The sequence below is a fragment of the Sylvia atricapilla genome, chromosome 2, assembly GCF_009819655.1.
Source record: "Sylvia atricapilla isolate bSylAtr1 chromosome 2, bSylAtr1.pri, whole genome shotgun sequence".
Lineage (NCBI taxonomy): Eukaryota > Metazoa > Chordata > Aves > Passeriformes > Sylviidae > Sylvia > Sylvia atricapilla.
In genome coordinates this window covers 101,267,550-101,288,713 of record NC_089141.1, presented here as the reverse complement: position 1 = coordinate 101,288,713, position 21,164 = coordinate 101,267,550, and the positions used below count along the sequence as shown (strand labels likewise).

The 21,164-nt window shown below is 39.4% G+C and overlaps 2 protein-coding genes across 3 annotated transcripts in view; one reads left to right on the top strand and one right to left on the bottom strand.

Moving 5' to 3' along the window:
• MBTPS2 (membrane bound transcription factor peptidase, site 2) overlaps positions 1–4,263 on the bottom strand; it is a 40,869-nt gene extending 36,606 nt beyond the window's left edge. Inside the window, exon 1 of the mRNA XM_066313962.1 lies at positions 4,024–4,263. Within this exon, the coding sequence (XP_066170059.1) occupies positions 4,024–4,098 (75 nt within the window). The 5' untranslated portion in view covers positions 4,099–4,263. The remainder of the gene's footprint in view (positions 1–4,023) is intronic.
• Positions 4,264–14,651: 10,388 nt separating this feature from the next.
• SMPX (small muscle protein X-linked) overlaps positions 14,652–21,164 on the top strand; it is a 39,146-nt gene continuing 32,633 nt past the window's right edge. The window contains exons 1-2 of one of the 2 annotated variants that reach the window (XM_066313966.1): positions 14,652–14,817; positions 18,344–18,403. In XM_066313966.1, coding sequence (XP_066170063.1) covers positions 18,365–18,403 — 39 coding nt within the window. In that variant the 5' untranslated portion in view covers positions 14,652–14,817; positions 18,344–18,364. The remainder of the gene's footprint in view (positions 14,818–18,343; positions 18,404–21,164) is intronic. The other variant, XM_066313965.1, reaches the window with a different exon arrangement.

Here is a 21,164-nt window from a genome sequence, read left to right as displayed (position 1 = left end):
AAGAGGAACTCAGAGGTCAGGAAAAGCACAGATGAACCTTGAGCCTTTTGACATTGAGCAGTTCCCAAGGCAGGAGTGTCTCTAACACAACCCAGACAACTCTTTGGAGCTGTCTGAACTGGAGCATTGTTCCCCAGGTCCCTCACAAGCAGCAGCACCTACTGAAGACATCCAAAATGTGTAGCTCACAACAGGCTCCCTTCTCCTCCCCCACAAGGAAGTTCACAAGTTTCTGGCTGTTGTCTGTGGTCCTTTGAACAAATTTAGAACTTGCCAATTCCTTGCATTCCTCTTGCCCTGCACCACAGTGATGGTAGGGGTTGAGGATCTCATACTGCACAATTCTATTAACAGCTTTTCTCATTTTGTCAAATTAATTAAAATTTGAACACTAGAAGTTTATTCCGAATAACAAATTTCCTCTTTACTTGAGTCATTGTTCATGTATCACCTATTACACCATTTATCCTTTCTGCCTATATATTTCTGGGTCATCTCCTTCTTCTTCACCTTACCGATTGCAGCCGTGTTTTTGTTCTGTCAGCTGAGGGTACCAACAGCAATTTTCACTGTAAATGCACTCCCATCAACACCACTCACTCCCTATGGCACCATGAAGTTTAGTGTCCACAATCATATCAGCTTTTGCCAATTTTAACAGAAGAGATCACAAAGGTGATTAGACTTGTACACAATCAGTGATACATAAGCCAAGGAAACAAAGAAAAAGACCTCCTCACATAATCTACCAGATAATTAAGAACAAAATCAAATAAATCATTAAGTACCTCTAATATGAGAAACCATCTTTTGTGAATTAAAGAAAAAATCCTATTCATTCACAGACTCAAAAAACCTCAAAACCATCCTAATAGATCAGATACACTGATCTGACACTTGAAACTGTGTTCCTTTTATCCCATACAAATTCCACTTTCTTCCCTAGAAATGCCACAAATTCATCCCTTCGAATTCATTCCAACAACATCACAGCCCCACTGTCCCAGCAGGACATAAATAAGTATGAAGCTTTCCATGAGAAATACAGAATAACTGACCATACAGCTGTCAAATGTGGAAAAGAAAGGTACCAAACTTTTTTCCTTTTGTATTTTCCTCACAAGTTGAGTAAACGTTATTCATGATCACTGACTGCAAATGTTATTAATGATAAATTACTGCAAACTTTTGCCAAACATATGAAAAAGTTCTTTGCAAAGTTTAGCTCCTTCTGTCCCGATCCCAGTGGGATCAGCACATTTTACACACACCCTCATGCCCTGGTGTGCTTCAGTTCAAGCTGCTTTCACACAGACCTTGGCTCTGCTTCTTTAAGATCTAAAGGATTGTTGTTAGATTAGTTTTACTATAAAAGGAGTACCTATTTATTTATGCAAGCCTTTAAAATGCTGGACATCTGCTAAATACTCCAGGAGCTCCATAGGTACCTGCCAGCAAGCAGGAGTCTTTAACATTTTTCTTTGCTGGTAAATCATTTCAGCTTCCTGACGTTAAAAGCTGAGAGCCAACCCTGACTGAATGTGTCTAATGCATCCATTACTTCTCAGAGAGGGAGGGACAATCTCCTACCCTTCACTCGTTCCTGATCCCTTGGGCAGAATAAAATGTGATGACTTAGGATGCTAGGGAGAAGGAATTTAGGGGTCTGAGTGATTCCCTCTTACAGAATCCAAGCTTCAATGAAACCATTGCTGGCAGTGGTACAATAAGGGGAAGCAAAAGGGACTTAACATTCAAAATTCCAGCTTGATTTGGCATAGCTTTAGTTTCCTGACACAAATGTATCTTTTAAATCTAGCAGTATTATAATGTGTGGATTATCTGGGCAAAAATACATTTATACACGGTCATACTTTCTATACTGTAGTCTAAGAGTCAGACTGCCAAAACAAAATAATTAAAATCTGAACAAAACCAGTGAAGGAACAAACTGATTGAAAACCATTGCACATTGAACAGGTTTACAGAATAAACATTAACTACAAGTTACAGCACACATCATTCTCTCACCAAAAATATCACACAGGATCACACATGGAAAAGTGTTCCCACGTCATTTTTCACTCATGGTCTGTACATCCTCTTGGTGTAATTACACTATAAGTGATTTGAGATTTAAACAGTACAATTAATTAAACAGTACAATTTTGCTGTGGTTGCTAGCAGCCTTGGGTTGTAACTGTCCTGGAGATTTAGTGAACCAGCAGAAAAAAAAAGCAACCTGAACTTCCTAATTATATAAATCTGGTATTTAATCCAAATTCCATTTCAACTGTGTTACTATCAGTAAAACCTACAACTGAGATGTACAAGATGAAATATACCAGTAAATTCACCAAAACTCAACAGGCTCCCACATAATTCCTGACAATTCATAACCTTGGTCAACTTTTAGTTAAAAGATCAGAATTAAAAATTAACTCCTGGACTCTCATGCTTGCTATAGAATTCTAGGCATCCTCCCTTCTTTTTCAGCATAAATCAGGCATTAAGAAGGCTCCAATGTAGGGTTGTGGGGTTTTTTTTCCCCCCTTGCTGCTGCAAGAAATACAGTGGCTCTCCTTATTTACAAAAGAGAATTATTTTATGGTCTAATGCAGAAAGCGATCTTCAGAATGTCAGAGATGCAAATGATCTCAGCATTATGGCACAACAGGTCTGGTACCTGAGCTCAGCTCTTGCTTCACAGCCCAAGAGTCTTCACCAAGACAAAGCTGCTGCCAAAAGAGAAGCAGCCCCCTGGCTGACCTTCCTGGTGTGTCTCACTGCAGTCAGAGCACGTTCTTCTGGTACCTGGCCAATCTTCTCACGTGCTTCAAAACAATGGTTTGTTTGTTTTTAGTACTTAACGTAGACTTGCTGCAAGAAAATTTGAGAAGTCTTCAGGTAAATGACTGTATTTGTTATTGTCGTTATGTACAGACTAATATTTTGCAATTACCAGCTTTCATCATTAACAGAGCTACATTTGCTCTTGAGTTCGCTGTAGGGGGAGACACTTTTCCAAGTTTTCTAAGAACCTGAATTTTCTTGTATTTCTTCCTATATTTTACAGTGACGGGAGTGACAAAATGCACATTTTGTACTTTCATATCACTAAGCCTTATCTGCCTTGGCAGAAACAGATGCAGCTTCTGGACTGTAAAATTAAAAATTACAGATCAAACGTTTCATTTCACTTTCCTTCATATTTAACCAGCACACAGCCTACTTTGCATGCATTCTTTGCAATTTTGATCACATCTTAGAATCTGAATCTTTAAAAAAAGCCCCAAACAACTCCACACCACTTAATGAAACTTGAGCAATGCACAGACGCATCCCTGATGTAACAAATGATGTCCTGGTGCGTTTTCTTTTCAAACCTTCCCCCCTATATCAGGAGGAAAAAGCCTCCTAACACTCTCCGAGGATCAAAGTTTATTTCTTTAAAAAAGCATTCAATATCGAGTTCTGTCTCAACTTAATTTTTTTCCAGTAAAACTAAACACAGTCACAATAAATATTAATTACTTGTTTGGTGGTTTTTGGGTTTTTTTTTGTTTTGTTTTGGTTTTTTTTTGAGAACAACATTATAAAGCACGTACTCTACGCCGCAAACTTACAACGTGTCTTTTAGGTTTTGCTAATATCATAATAATAAACTCCGGATAGCACATTAAAATGCCACGGAACGCTTAAGCTATATATCAGAAGCTGTTTCCCCTAACTTTTCGCGGCTTCGGTCCTTTCGCACAGACCGAAGCCCGCGCACTCTCCTGGGAGGCGCCGAGAGCCCAGCGCGGGCGGAAGCACAACAGGGGCTGCCCGGGCCGGGGACCGGCGGCGGGCCGGGATCGCCCCACAGCCCGAGCGAGCGCAGGGCCCGGGCACGGCGCGGCCCCTCCGCCAGCGCGGCCACGGCCGCGGGCCCCTGGGCCGCCCGGGGCTCCCGGCGCGGGGGGAACGGGGCTGCCGCTGCCTCCTCCCGGCCCCGTCCGGCTCTGCGCCCTCGGCCCTCACCTTGAGCAGCGTGTCCGCCAGGTACACGGCGCACCAGCCGCCCAGCACGGTCACCACCACCGGCACCGGGATCATCGCGGGCCGCGCCGCGCCTCAGCGGGGCAGCCCCGGAACCCAACCTGCCCGGAACCTTTCTCCGACCGGCTCTACTGCCCGGGCGGACGCTTCCGGGCAGCGCGTCGAGCGAGGGCAGGTGGCGACATGACGTCACGGGCCGGGGCGCGGGGCAGCGTTCGGGGCGTTGGGTCGGGACGCGTGCGCAGTGGGGGTAAGGGGCGGGGCCGGGCTGAGGGCAGGGCGGGCTGAGGGCCAGGGGGCTGGGGGCTGGGCCGGGCTGGGGGCGGGGCCGAGCTGGGAGTAGGGTCGGGCTGAGGGCAAGGCGGGGTCGGGATGAGGGTAGGGCCTGGCTGAGGGCGGTGCGGGATGAGGGCAGGGCGGAGGTCGGGGCCGTTCCTACTCATCTGGCTGAATTTACCTCGGCTACGTTACCGCTGAGTTCTTCGCAGAGGCGCCGGTGCAACGGGCAGGGAACTGCGCGGGAGAATTAAAGTCGTTAGCGATGGCAGGATCAAAGCGCATTGTGGAAGCGCTTCACTAACAAAAAAGTAACAGGATTCCCTTTAATCGCTGTCGTTCTGTCAGAAATTTACTATCGACCTCGTTGCACAACAAAATCATTCTGTGAGGCTGCCTGTGAGAATAGCTTTTAAGCAAATGCTTCCTGATCCTGTGTTTCTTTCGCAGGCCACTGTCAATGCCAATTCTCCGGCTGGGTGCCTGTGTTGGGTCTGGCTGACGTGGAATTAATTTTCTCTCGGCGTCTGCACTGCTTTGCATTGGTACAGAGGTGTTGATAACACACAGGGGTTTGGCACAGCATCAATACTGTCTCTCCAACACTATTCCCATCAGTGGGCTGGGGGTGGGCAAGATCCTGAGAGATGATCCTGGGACAGCTGTAACCAAATTAACCAAAGGGATATTCCGTACCATGAAGCATCAGGTATAAAAACTAAGCAAAGGAGGAGGAAGCATTTATTATTTACAGTGTTCGACTTCCACAGCAAATGAGAGAAAACAGCCCTGGGCAGCCTCTCATCATTGGCATTTGCAGGTGCAGAGCAGGAATTGAGCTAGTCGTGAATGCTGGCTTTCGCTTGTTCTGTCTCTACTCAATTCCTTTGTCTTTCATCTCAACTCAGGGATTGTTTCCCCCCTATGTTTAGATTTTCCAGCATTCTAACAACCCTACTTTTTGATGGAAGCTGTCCATGTTGACAAATGCCTTTTGAGAACATTCATTTGGACATAAAATCTGAAGAATTACAGGAACTGTATCCATGCAACTGAATTTGAGCTTATGCACTGACATAGAGGACTTTGTGATGTCCCTAGCATCTAAAAGGACTTAAAAACAGTCACAGAATATTGAGATCTGATAATGATCTTTTTCTGCACTGGTTCCCAATCTAACAAATTTATCAAATCATTGAGAAATTATGCAAATATAGTTTACACTTTTGTGGTTGAAAATTCAAGGTGTTCCGTAGACAAACGTGAATTTAATATAAGTATACAGACTATAAGCCAGTGGTGGTCTTCAGAAGAAATGGAGGGGAATTGTATTCAAGCAGTTAAGAACACGAGTACTTTTATTAGTGTCACACCCTCACTGAAATAAAGCAAACTAAAATGGACATGTTCAAATGAACCAGTTGGTGACCAGGTTTTGTAACATTATTGTATTTTTGCTTCTACATTCGGTTGGTGTACCATAAAAATACAGACTTGAATTTTATTGAGTTTTCATGTAAATTGGAAGTGAAAAATGAAAATAAAGGAGGAAGGAAAATAAAATACAGAGCCTGTATTTCACTGCTGGACAGTTTATCTCAAGAAAAACACAAAAATAAGCATTTTCTAGAATGCAGAAGATGGATGTTCTGAGTGAATTGCCAGCCCCAGTGTTCTGACTTGGGTAACTTGAGCAGGTGTTTTGCCTGTGGCAGAGAGGCAAAGTTTATCCTGTTTCCAAGGAATTAAGTTGTTGTGGACTGTGACGTGTTACACGGAGTAGTTGCATTTCAAAAATAAACTGGGGCTGGCAGGACTGAAGATTTCCCCTTTAAAATGATTCAAGAGGTACCACAGACACTGATACACATTTTACTCTTGCTTGGTTTTGCCTAGAGCCAGATAGGAAGCTGAAGCAGTAGCCAGAGCAGAATGCCCTGCAATCACCACATGAGTGCAGTGTCCAGAGCAGTTCAGGAGTCACAGCTGAGGGCTGCCTCGGGGGAGGACATGGCTGGACCTCAGCAGGGCAAGTATCGAAGAATGTTGGAAAAGCTTAAACATCAATCATCATACAAGAGTATTTAACTCCACAGAAAATGTTTAGACAGAAAAAAAAATGCTGTCAAACAACTGCTGATTAAAGATAATTTATCAAGTAAATACCAAATCGAATCTGTTAATAATACACTAATTAAGATATTATCGAACTCCATTAGTGATTTAGGCATTAGTATCATAAGCATCTTTTTCTAGACATAGTAAGTGTATTTATCTTGAGCTTAGTTAACAGTATGTCTAATAATTAATCTCTTCAACTTTGATCTAGATATGGGATTATTCAGATACTGCCATAGAAGACGTCGCAAAATAAAAATAAAACTAGCCTGAAGAGCACTATTAAAATCCCTTATATTAGAGGAGTTTTCAGGGCTTCAGGGAAATCGTAGCCAATTGCAGTTCATCACAGGCTTAGACCTAAAATCAGCTAAGACTTTGATTTTGTCGAGGAGAGGTTGTAAATTTTGCAGTTTGAAGACACTGCAATCAGAACATGAATTGATTGGATAAGTGTTTGAGCCTCGGGGAAAGCTAATGGGGTTTTAGATACATTCTGAGTAGTCTTCATCTCTAGGTTGTTGTGCATAGCGATGAGCTAAGGACAGGAAAGGACTGCTAGGATAAAATGTGATTCTGCAAGTGTTTGTGTGCCACTGTAACTTGAAGTGAAGGGGTGCTTTCACAGAGTACAGGAATGTTTCCAGAATGAGCCTCCAAGCCTACCTGAGAATTTAAAGTATAGACTAGAATGCATGAAAGAAGAAATCCATGGGAAAAGATGAAATAGGTGGTCCATTATGGACTTCTGCAGGTTAGGATATTGCTTCTGGATGAAATAAAGAGATCAGAATAAAGAAGAAATCTGAGACGCAAGAGGAGACATACAGAGACTGGCACACTACAGAGATGTGTAGCATTGGTTGTAAAAGTATGAAGGAAAAATATGTTTTCATTACCTTATTAATATTATTATATGAAAAAATCTCAGTATAGGGGAGGAACTCAGTGGGAATTATGTAGATACCTTATATGTGTGATTTTTAAACTGAAAAATAAAAAAATCTTTTCATTTTTGCTCTGCTTAAGAAATGTAAGAGCAGAACATTACACAATTTTATTGGTTTGGGTGGTTTTATGTTCCAATTACAGTATAAAACAGTCTTGCTTTATTTAAATAGAAATGAGGTCAAATATTCTGTTAAGGTTCAGGATTTGTTTGCAGTATTTAACCTGATTACCAAAAATACTCCCTGAAAAGGTGGGATATTGCTTCTTAAAACAAATGAAATTTGTTCTAGAATCACTATTCACATGAAAACATAGATAAAGGAAAATCACAAGTGTTCCTAAAAATATGCATTTACTAGATTATTCTGGAAAAAACAATAGTTGTACGTGCTTTTTCACCAGCTGTCTCACAGTGTTGTTCTGTAGCAAAACACATTATTCGTTTTTCTTATTTGCTGTCATGTTTATCCGTCTGTATTAACTGTGTTAGGCAAATCTCACCTGGAATTATGTCTAAAGGAAGATCTTCCAGAGCTTTTGCATTCCAAGGAGAAATAAGAATCAGACTTTAAAGAAAAGCAAAGGAAATTGAGAAACTTGAGAGATGTGGCTTGAATAGTATCCTAGAATACAGTTCCATAAAAATATTAGTTTCAGGTTTATGTTACCCATTTTTAGATTATAGTCTTGGTTGCATCCTCTGTAATAATTTAGAAGTTATACATGAGGAAAATCTACTGGAGAACAGCTTTTCAGCATTAGCTCTTATGTTAGCCCTCTGCAACTTTAAAAGTTGTAAAAAACCTCCATGAAAGTGAGTTTACCTAAATTACAGGAAATAAGGACTTAGTCACTGAAAGAGGAGACCTTGAAAGGCCATAATATCAAACAATTGTTTCAAGGTTTGAGGGATTATTTTTTGCCTTAAATTACCTGTGAGGCCTCTTTGGACACAATCCGCTATTCTACTGCTGAAAGCAAAATAAATTGAATAGTTTAACAGGTACTGTTTCATGCCTACTGGTACCTGAAATAAATGCACATTTGCATATCAGCTTTGAACCCCAAAACCTGTAGGGGCAGCCTTAAACCCTGGGGAAAGAAGTGCCCTTAGCATAAGCAAGCCAAAGTGAGGTAACAGTTTGAGACAAAGTAGTGTGTATTTCATCATTTTGTAGGCTGTTAAAGCCTGAAGCATTACTCTTCATGCAAGCATAGATTGCGTTGGGCCTTAAAAACATCTAGTTCCAGTCCCCCACAGTGGGCAGGATCACCTTCCCCTAGACCTGGTTGCTCGGGGCCCCATCCAGTCTGGATTCATCTCTGCATATACTGGGCTGTTCTGAGCAATAGGATTGTCTTGCACAGGATGAAGCAGTGAGGATATCCCTAGAACTGTCCACTTGGACTGCACAGATGGCTGAAGCAGCTCCTGAATTGCTTCATCATACAGCACGGCACTCAGCTAGACCAGCGCTGGTTTTGTTCTACCTCAAGGACAGAGGGGAGCAGCTTTGTGACTGCATACAGTGGGTAAACTAATGTTAACTGGTGTCCCAGTACTACAAATCCACTCTGCACCTGTCAGCCAGAGCACCTGTGAACTATCCATGACAAAACTGTGGGTTTGCCTTACCACTTTGTGCTAAGAGTCTAAGCCAAGAACATTTCCTTTCTTATTAATAAAAATAAATAACTCGAGAGTTGGCTGCAGTAAATCAGGGAACATCATCATGATACTCTAGTCAGAGTACAGTCAGTACCTCACCAATAGCTGGTGTTCACAGGAAACACCGAGCAACCTGCAGTTCTATTAAGTAATTTCCCAGACAAATGATTTTCAAGCTTCCCTTTTAGCTGCAGATCTTGAGAACTGAACTCTGCTTTAAGGAGCTTGTGTTGCACAGCCAGAGGAGAATGAGTGAAGCAGCTTAATACAGTTTGTTTTTCAATGTTTGTTTTTATCCTTGTATAGAAGATACTGCTGGTCCACAACACTTACTCATATGGGTGTAAAATAAGATGTGAAGATTTTAAAAACTACTTCATCTCTACTAAGAGAAACACTTTTTGATCCTGGAAATTTGATATCAGAAAACATCATTGCCCAGTGGAGCAGCTGGAGGACTTGCCTTTCTGTGCCAGCACTGAATTATTTTGGCAATTTCTCTCTGAGCATTGCAATATTTGTATGTCAGAAGGCCATAGATAATTGAAAAATGGTTCTGTTGCAGATTTGATTCAATAAAAGTAAGATTTAATAGAGATCATGTTTGACTACTTTATAGATAGGTATGACTAGTAGGTTTATTAATATCTTCACCATGGAAAGCATTCATTTTTAATGAATTCTATTTCTTCAGAGCATTGGAGTTGTGACAAGGTCAGGATTTTTTCCTTATGACTCTGGACAACTAAGGTAAGTGTCCTGATATCAATTCAAACTTTTAAAATCCTCGCACCCATGATTTAACCCATCTTCTATTTTCTGTTCAGCAGGTACAAACCAAAGATAGCAACTGACAAATCACATAGAATTCAGCAGGTTGATGCAGTTGTCCTTGAGTTTGGTAACTTTTTATCTAAAGGCATTAATTTATTTATAATGTCCTTGAAATTCTGCTTCCTCCAACCCATTTCCTCATCTAACTTGTTCTGGGTGCATCTTTCTACCAGACAGATTTTTAATGTCGTAAACTTATATTTCTTTCCTCTCAATATGCCATTCAGATGAGAAATCAGCAGAATTTAGTCATTGTTCTCTTTGTTAGACTTGAGATGATTGCGCTCACAAAGGGACCATAGCTGCAATTTTTTGTCATGCTTTATCACAACAGATAAATAGATCACTTTCTGTGGTGCTGAGTCCCCAAGTCCTTTGCCTGTCTGTACCCAGTTCTCATATGTATCTCTGGGTTGAGTCAACTGCAAAATTCCTTGCTGCAGTCAGCTAAGGTCTTAATCTGAGAAGATCTAATAGTGCACAGCTGATAGGATCAGCTAACAAGGATGAGCATCATTAAAGTAAGTGTATGGTGGGATTGAAAAAGATAGAACATGCTTCCTTGAATTATCCTGATTTGTGAAAGTAGTTAGTAGTCTCTCTGTTGAAAGTTTCAACAGTGATTTAGTCAGTTCCTGTTTTGTCAAAATTGATTGCTGAGAACAGTATCTGATGGTGCAGTGTCATGTTTTTTGTTTCTTTTCCAAATAATTCTGAATCATTACAGTAGACAGGATGTTTACAAAAATCAGCATGTAATTTAAATTTCATATTCAAAGTCTGCCATTAGCCTTGCTCTTTCTTATGCTACCGGCTTCGCCAGATCTACTAGTTAAAATTTACCAGGAGACAAGTGGAAACAAATGTGTTGCTTGTACATCATCATCATCATCATCATCATCTTGATATCAATATGATATATATCAATATACATATCAATATCATTTTGATATTTCAGTTATCAAAAACATTTGGGTAACTGGAAATTTTACATGATACAAAGCAAGAGGATATGGCTTTTGGGTAATAGTGGTCAAAGCTATGGTGTTCTGGAATTTGTATGGGTTATATTCATAACGCAGTTTTCAGAACTTAATACAAATTTGTGGATCATGCTAACAACACTATTAATGATGCTGTAACTCTGAAATTCAGAACAAGGTCATTGCAAGCCTTTAATGAGACCATCTCCTTAATACAAGGCTAATTATTTCTCTATGGAATAGTCTGGGATAATAATCATCATGCTTTTCTGTGGAAAAGGAAGAGAGCATGCAGGAGTTGAATTAATATTTAGCAGCCCAGAAATGCCACAGAAACAAAATCAGCTAATTTAGATATATTTTGTATTGGTTTCCTGCCTACTAGATAACAGCAAACATTTTTGCATGCTATTTTATGTCACTGTTTAAATAACTTGATGTTATTGTTGTTGGCATAACTATACAAATAGAAACTCAAGAGCAGGTGCTTGAGTTTTTTTCTTGACATTAAGAAATAGAGATTGGGCAAAATGGGAAGACATATGCAACCAGTAGATGAAACTTCCTCAATTTTTCTTCTGAAAAAAAAAAATGTTGAGGTTTGATACTCTTTCTGCAATCAATGATTTAAAGCTGCTTTTTGTTAAAATCAAGCATAGGAATGGTTGTGATGCCTGGTAAAATTGATAGCTCCACTGTATTTTAAATTTCTATTGTTCTGTCTGACCACACGTGATTGGGTACCATTGCTAAAAGTCTCTGCCTTTCATCAAGCCTATGTGCCAAGTCATTATTACATGAATGCATCTTCACTGAGGGGAAGGAGCCCAAGAATGCAAATAAAACCTGAACGAGTTAGAAAATGGATGCTGAGAGGGTTTTTCTTCAGGATCGTCTGCATAAGTCCTCTGATAAATCTGTCTGATAGCATTTTACATCTTAACTAGTAATTTCAGTTTGTTGACTAAAGAGAATAGTTATACTAGTTAGACTGCAATTTTAGTTTGCATATTCCTCATAAAAATGCAAATGAATGTAAAAATAGGAATTAATTAGCCAAATCTTTAATACTGTGGACCCAATATTCTTACCTGATAATAAACTGTAATTTATGGAGCTGAGATTAAGACAGAGAAGCAAAGCTTTACATTGCTAAAGATCTATAATATGTTGCTACTATATGATAATAGAAAACAAAATTCCAGAAATGTATTTTTTAACTTTTTACTTCCAAGAAGTCTTATTTCAAGTGAGCTGAGGTTATGACTTCTTATGTGTGGACGTGCATTTTCAACTGTATTACACTGTTTGCATTACACTAAAACATTGTGGACTGCAATAGGAAGATAAATTCTTTTGGGATGCTCAGGGAAGTTTTATCTATGCTCGTGAGGTTTCTCAAAAGGCAAAACATTTACGTAAGTGTATTAAGCAGTGACAGCTTTAAAAAAACAGTTCTGACATTATGCAGTGAAATATCTCAGTGGAGAAGTAAGACACATACACATTTCTGTTAACTATCAACTTCACTTTCAAAACTAGTAAGTTGTGCCAGGAAGCATATTAATTAGACAAGCTTCTAGCAATGCCACAAAAGTCTATTTTTAACTATATTGGGATTTTACACTTCAAATAAATGCATTTCTACTGTATCATTTGGATCTCTGTACAAGAGACATAATATTTTTATGCCATGTGTGTCAATGTACAGGGCCCTAACTTGCCAGACACTGAATCCATCATCTGAAATGCACATATGCCTCCTTATTTACTTACTAATTCATCTTCTGCATGTATTTTTACCAGATGACTCTGCAAGTCATGGGGCTGTGCATCCCAGAAGTTACCCAAAGGCAATGATATGTTGCAAAATAATGCTAAGAGTGACTATTTTTTGCCTTCAAAATCTACTCAGATCTGGATATTAGTGATAAAATTTAAGTTTACTTCTTGTATCCTCACAATTTAATACAGTTCAGGTGTAATAGTTACTGGGTGTTAGGTAGATTAGACACTCTTTTCTTGTTTGCATATCACTAAAACTATTAGATTACTTGGCACTGCTGTCAAAATTTGTTGAAGGGAACAGTGTTGAGCTGATATTTCTTAGGCATATTTTCAAGATGAAGAGATTATAAAATCTTAACAATGGCCTACCTTTGCTTAATTAATGGCAAATACAAGAGAGAGTTGTGTATTCAAAAGCTAGTTTGTAATATTACTATAATAATATAAATTGAAATAAGTTCATGTACAGGACCGTGTTACAAAATATACCACCTCTCCCATAGCCTTCTAGTACTTTTGTTGTACGTATGAACCTTCAGAAGGAGGTATGTAGAGTCACTTACCTGGTTTTGGCTTTGTTTTAGTGTGGTCTCAACCACCTGGAAGGCTGGGCCTTCAGCTGACTGCAGGCTGCTCTATTCTGGCCAAAGAACAGCTCTGTGAACCCTCTTGGGAACTCCACCATGTTTCAAGTGCAGTAGTCCTCTCACGCCTCAGAATTTTTGGCAACAGGCAACAGCCTGCCAAAACCAAAATTTTTGGCAATGGCCTTTCTGAGGAATGGAGGTCTCCTTGGAATGAGCTGATTGCTGTGTGTACATCCATCAGTCCTGACCTACACAAAGCATGTCCTGGTTACGTGCCTAGTTCTGTGCCATCCATCTTCTTGTGGCTGCTTGGGAAGAGGGTGGCTGTAAGTAGTCAGCACTCTCCCAGAGCAAGTCATCAGCTTTATCAGCTTCCAGATGACAACATTTTTGGGAGAGAGGGCAGTGGAGAGTGAGTAACAGGCTTAATGAAGCAACCTGCTTGATCACCTTCCTCTTTGAGATACTTGAAATGAAAAGGGTCATTGGTCAAATGAGTGAAAGGCAAGGGACATCCTTGACAGTTACCGCCCGTAATGACTCTGCTCTTGTCACCATTGCTGTTGTGGGTCTGGTGGAGATCAGGTGCAGCAGAGGAGTGGGGAAGAGAGAAATTCATTCTTGTCAGGATGCACAGATGACTAGGAACCTGCACTTCTGCAAGTGGAAACTTGAGGATATACCCTACACACAACTTGTTGTGAGGTCTCCATCAGTAACCCTCTCTAACACAATACTCCAGCCAGCATGAGCACAACTGTGTAATGTTTTACTTCCTTCATGAGCTATAACGACTCTCTGTCTCTCTCCCATACACAGACACACAGACACAGACACACACACACACACACACACACACTCCTCCCTTGTCTTTTCTTCATGCCCATGCCTGCAGGCTCAGCAGCTGGTCACTATGGCCTCACATGCACAGGAGCCCTTCCCTGTGAGCAGGGCTGTCCTGCAGGGGGAAAGGCTCTGCCAGCCCCCCAGGGCAGCTGCTGTGTGAGTTTGCGCCCAAAGCAGCAGCAATATGGTCACGTTGGTGTGTCATTCACCTCCCCTAGATAGTTCCTCCTAAGTGATTTCTTCATAATTACGTCTTCATAATTATTTCCTTCTCTGTGTGTTGTAGGGAGGCACACACTGCCCCAAATGCCATGGGAGGAGTTCTATGTTACCTACTACTGCTGTATGCCTGGCACTTGGGAAAAGCCTGGGATGACAGGGAGAGGGAGGGCAGGAAAAGGACCTAAAGGTGTGTTCCTTCAACACCTCCTGCTTGACAGTTGAGCCCTGCTTTTACCATGGTCAAGTGTCACAGGGGACCAAGTTACAGGGTGAATCAAACTCTATATTTAGGAAGAACAACTGGAAGCTATGACAGGAATTCCCTTTTACACTTCGCTTCTCTGCTGAGACCCACTCCAGCCTGGAGCAGCACTCAGTGCCGTCCAGGCTGAAAGCATCGGAGCTATTTCAGACACATTAAAAGGGTCACAGTCAATACCTCAGCTGGTAGAAGAAGGTACCTATTTCAGCATCAAAAGGAGGTGTGCATACTCACTTGACGGTTTGGAACTTTTTTTATATAAGTAAATAAGTTAGCTAATCTTGAAGGGGTCAATTAAAATCTTGAAAGACCCTCATGAAAACTCTTTAGTAATTGCTGTGAGTGTACTACAATAGTTGTGGGTTTCTGCCTATTTTAGTGTCTCATCAGTGTATCAGAGTATTCAGAACAGATTGCTATTGCTTCATAGTCTGTGAGAATCTAAAGATTTAAAACAAAGAGTCACTTAAATACCTCATGACTCATAAGAAGTGTGTATGAGTTTAAATATTGTAGTACATAGGCAGATGGCTGTTGTTTTCTATATGTTTTTTATAGCTCGTGAAATATTACATTATGGTTTTGATGTAAGAGAGGTTTCTTTCACTAAGCTTAACAGGCAACTGTAGTGAAGATTATTGTGTATGTGTTACAGAAAATGTGACCACATTTGCCTAGAGCTTGTAGTAAGTTTTCGTGTAACAGGCTGAAAGCTGCAGAGTAGGGGTTTTTCTTCTTTCATTGTACTGGCTGGGTCTCAGTCGTGTAGTTCCTGTCAAAGCCTTTTAATAAGATAATACAGTGCAGTTCTGTCTCCAAAACGCCCGTTGTGCTTGTTGCCGTGCATGCAGTGGGGGGAGAGGACAGCTTCCAGCTGGGGCAGGGGGAGGGCTCTTGCTGTTGTCTGTGTGCTACTGTACATCTCTTGTGTGCATTACAAAAGATGGCATTATGATATCTCATAGTATTTAAAGCAAATTGAATAAATCAGCTTATTATCTTGCTGCAGCCCTGTCAGAAATTATTTTTAGCAGAGGGACAGAAGATAGGTTCCTTTGTTTTACAAAGTTTCGCTTCAAAACACTCATTTATTTCACTGCAGTAGTCCTGTATTTCACAAGTAGTCCTGCTCATGAGTACTTTCACTGCAAATCGAGGGAATTTGCAGGGGAAGGCTGCCATAAACCAGCTCCAAATCGAACTAACGTTGCCATTGCTTTCTAAGTTTGGCTCAGCATGCAGCCCATAAAAGGTAAAAGGTAAGGTGTGGGGAGGCTAAAAAGACACGGGGGAATACAGGCTGCGTGTCTGCATTTCTCTGCCTGCCAGAGATGTGAAATCCTGCTGTGGAAATGAGGGTGAAGTGGGATTTTTTCAAGTTTGCCGAGCTGATTGGAATACCAGAAATAACTTAATACCATCAGTGCAGCACTCTTGACTCTCTCTGAGACACATGGTGAAAGAACAAAGGAATTTATAAAAACTAAGTAATCACTTCTGTAATGGATGCTTCTGTAATGGATGCTTCTGTAATCTAAGGTTTGTTGTCCTGTGATTGATGGTCAGTACTGCTCTGTAAGGAAATTCAGGGAAGGGAGGGAAAGAGCCAGAGATCTATTTTTACTCAGTAGAGTGCTGTTGTCCTGATTTCTCTGGCGGTAATGAGGACAGCACGGTCTGGTAGGAAAATCACCTCCTCCAAAAGCAGTCCTACACAATTGTATCATGCATCCTTCTTTAGGAACCGGTGTCTGATTGCAGTAATTTCAAACACTGACTGCTTGTGAACCCAGAGCACCTCGCTGAGGAGCACTAATGCTGTGCTTATTTTAAAGCTGAGGTTCAGGGTAAATCCTTGCCATTTATCTCTTGGTGGCCCAAGAGGTGTGTATTGGTGGTTTTGCAATGCATAGGCATGCACATCTTAGCAAGAATTTCTTTGTGACCGACTTTGGAAAGTAGATCCTCTGTGTTTAAAATGTTTAATGTTATTTTCCTGTGCTTTTGTTTCCACTTTTCATTCTGATTAGAAAGATGAGAAGTTGATTAAAAATTAATTAAACATTCTGTATTATGACTCCTATCTTCCCAGTCGCTTGGGGGATTGTTTGGGGTTTATTTTGGAATATAGTCACTGATCAATGGAACAGTTATTTATGCACCTAATAAAGATTTTCAAAAATAAAGGACACAGAGTGTAGTAAATCCTTTTGTGTTTTTGAAATCTGTTTGAGTTTTGCCATGAACATCAGTGGCTGAGATTACATCCCCTAAAGTGAATTCTGAAGTTTTTTAAACTCCCTCTCCTTTTAAGATTGAATATACAAAATCATAGTATAAAACTCATTAAAGGAATGTTGGTTTTATTTTGCACAGTGGGATTTTTTTCTGATGTATTAATTTAGTGGAAGCAATTTAAACCCAAAGCAATTTATGAACATAATTTTCCTCTGACTGAATGCTGTGTTCGTTTGGACAGCACTTTTTGCAACTGAGAGTGTGACCAGAGGGAGACCTCTAATGGCAGGTCATTGTACTTTTAATTCTTCTCAGTATCGTACACAGATCAAACTGATGTGACAATATGCAGGAGGAAGCCTTCAATCCCAAAAATACGATTTCAAGCTGATCTTGCTGATATTCCAAGTTGAAGCCAAGCTACAACTCATCTATGTTTTTTTGGGACTGCCTCGTGTGGCAGTTATACTGTTTGGAGTACCTAAGTCTTTGACACACTTTTAATTTCTCAGTGTATTTCTACTGTTCTTTCCTATGTCATTTATTTCTGTTCTCATTACTTCCTATCTAAGGTTAAATACAGTATCAAAATGCGTTGTGGTTTGGTGGTGATCAGTGACTTCTCTGGTGAATAATTTCTCATCTTTTAGAATTATTACCTTACTTCATATTATAATTGTTAAATAGCAAGACTTTGATGAAAGCCTAGTTCAGTTAAAATCTAACTTCTCAGTGAGAGAACAGAAGGCTGAGAAGGTGTTTCAAATAATCTGCTAATAAAATGTCTTCCTTTTTACTTTGGTGTATTTCTCTTTGCTGTTATATATTAATACTGTATCAGTCCATATTTCTCCATCTGCATAAAATTATATGAAAAAGTATGTTGTTTTATCTTGTTGCTAAAGATATTGCTAAAGCAATATCTTATTGCTAAAGAAAATTGATGAGTCTATATGATCTAAAACTTTGAAGGGAGGCTACTTTGTGCACTAGCAATTGTCAAGGAGAACTTTTCTGTCCGACCATCTTCATCACTTTCAGTCCACAGGCATTAAAGGTTTGCAAGGATTTGTGAGTCAGAAAATAGTTATGTCTGCATTTATCAATATTTTCTAACAAGTTACATTTTATTTGAGAGAAGGCTTAAACTGAAAGTTCTAATAATTCACACATACATACTGTGACAGGGCTAATCATACACTGTTTATCCTCAAAAGCTTCCCTTAATTCTTACTCATTTTACAGTGCTGTTAAGGTTTGAGAGATTCTTTATCTCTACTCGTTATTGTTTTTAATGTGAAAGAGATAGCTTCATTTGTGACTATGAAAGATTAATTGGTGAAGCTCAGGTGTTCTGTCTCCTTCTGATATCAGAAGGAATAACTAAGCAACTTGAAAACTGAGATGGAAACAGGAGCTGGGTAGATGAAATGGAGCCTATCAAGAGGCAGCATGGGTTAAGTTCTAGCTTATCTTCCATAGCTATCAGAATGTCAGAGCCTGTAACACTTTCCAATTTTGCTTGCAGGGATAAGCCTCTGTCGTAAAAATGTCAAAACAACCAGCATCACATGTCAAAGCCATTCAGGTAAGAGATAGCATTTATATTTTTAATATAATAAAATAAATCTCAATCTCCATAGCTTTGCGTTTTTACTTAGACAAAGCACCATAGGAGTGCTAGCTGGGGTTATTCTGTTAAAGTGAAAAGCTCAGTAGATATGAAAGCACTGAAAATGTGTGACCTGAAGATCATCTTTTGATCTGAGCTGATAAAAAAACTGGATCAGATAGGTTCATTAATCTCTTGTTTGCATGGTCTTTGCAGTGTTAGGTTATTGGAGGATCATCTAAGCAAAACGTGGTAATGCATCTGTATAACTGTTAATTAAAAATAATTCCTGCAACCATTAGATTTTTCCACAAAGCCAATATAATGCTGGGAGAATTTTAGGCTAAAAAGATAGCATGGGTATTGTGAAGTTTTTCATGGCTGCATTCCTAAAGGAGAAAACCCCTGAAGTTCAAATAATTGTTTAAGGAGCATTTTATTTAGAAGCCAAAGGAAAATGAGAGAAACCTTGATCTTTTAATTTGAAAGGTTCTTGTCTGCCACATATCTCTTCAATGGTATTTACTTATTGCATACTTGTAAAAAAAACAGCTGGAGAATTATCCCAACATCATCATGAAGTAATGTCATGAAGAATGTGTTTAGTTCATGTTATCAAAAAGCCAAAATATCTTCTGAACTGAAGAATCTTAGAGAATCCTCATGTGTATTGTAAAATGCACTTCCAATGAAATTTTACTACGAATTCAAGTTGCCTTTACATAAGAAACACAAAATGGAATCTCTGAAGTCTCTGTTCTCTGTTTTCTTGAGATAATACTAATGCAATGGATTGGAGTATCAAGATTACTCACCCAGGGGCTAGGCAGCATGCTGAAAATACAAGACACTGTGAAAATGCAGATTCTCTTTGTCATCATCATCATCTCTATCATCAATTCTACTGAAATAGGCATGCAAACTAACGTACTCTAATTCTGTTGAAATTAGAAAAAAAATGCCATTTTGACAGAACTGTGATTTCACTCAGTTCAAATTTTCATCTCCCTGTTACAATGACTGTAGAGATGTTTGTAGCATTATTAAAAAGTATAGATCTTTAATAGCTGAAAAGTTTTTATTTACATTTTGCATTTAAACTCCATAGGAAGTTTTTCAGGAATTAATTGGTTTACATTTTTTTCATAAAGATGTAATGATAGGCTGCATTTTATTTCTAGGATGACTTCCAACTTCTAAATGTAAACAATGCTCCTAGGTTGTTCATTTACAAAATGCATTAAATTTAAGCATGAAGTTTAATATTTTAAGAAACTTTAATTTTTGCAAGGGTAACTTGAATCATGAGGAAAATCACAGCAAAAATTTAAAATATATCTATTAAGCATTGTGCCATAAGTGGTTCTAGTAGAGAGACTTGCACTTGAGTTGATGCTTATTACGCTTTGAGCATAAGAACTATGACTCAAAATGTCACATTACTTTTATACATTGTGATTCATATATTAAGATCCTTTGCTATTGTGTGCTGGTATAATAGGACTGACGTGCCCTGGGGAATGTACATCATGCTGCAGCAATGAATGCAATGGCACCTCACTGACTGAAATGTTTCAGGGTGCTCTATGTCTGAAATGACTTTTTTCTGAGTGTACTAGATATAGACAAAAATGTTCACTTCCCAATATCTATGAAATACAGATGTATGACCATTAAAGGCAGAAACTGGTTCCCAAGAGTAGTTTGGGGCAATAGAGGACCAAAGTATGTTGATTCCTGAAAACAATTGCTGATCTCCTTTTCTCATTGTGTAAAAGGCTGTGAAGAGCTCTGACTGAAAGTTATTTTATCTTTGAACACTCTTGGCCTTCCCCAGAGGTAATTGTGAGGACCTTTCTAGCGGTTTTTTGTTGTTTGGCTGTTTCTGGATTTCATTAAATTTTCTCTATGGCTTCTTTCTTTCTTTCTTTCTTTCTTTCTTTCTTTCTTTCTTTCTTTCTTTCTTTCTTTCTTTCTTTTCTTTCTTTCTTTCTTTCTTTCTCTCTCTCTCTCTCTCTCTCTCTCTCTCTCTCTCTCTCTCTTTCTCTTTTTTTATCATTCTCTTTTTCTTTTTCTCTTTTTCTCTTTTTCTCTTTCTCTCTTTCTCTCTTTCTCTCTTTCTCTCTTTCTTTCTCTCCTTCCTTCCTTCCTTCCTTCCTTCCTTCCTTCCTTCCTTCCTTCCTTCCTTCCTTCCTCTCTCTTTCTTTGTCTCTTTCTCTCCTTCTTATTTTTTTTTTTTTTTAATTAAATATTTTTATACAGAAATGTCTTTCTGGATTACTCAGTCATCCATCTGGACAACCAGAAATGGCTGTGATGCTATGAAGGACTTACCCATAATAGTCCTCAACTCATGCACAGCTGCATCAGTTGTATCCTAACCTTAGTAGCCTCTCTCTACTAAACAGAAATAAGAGCACACCAAAAAAATCTCTAAGTACCAGTTCAATTGAGTCAAACCAGCAATATATTACTATGTCATTTTACAGGTATTTTTCCTTTGGTCTGTTCAGAAGAACCCCAGAAGAGTTCATTGGTGCACATACCTACCCAGTCATTGCAGAAACTGCAATGGCACACAGTATGGTAGGCCCTTCAAACAAAGGAAGAGACAAACTCAATAGTTTTCATAATTAGGATGGTTAAACATAACAATCACACATAGAAAATCTGTCTAAAGCAATAGTAATTTAGGATTTTCAGAGTCTGGAACTTAAAATTTCCTATTTAGCATTTT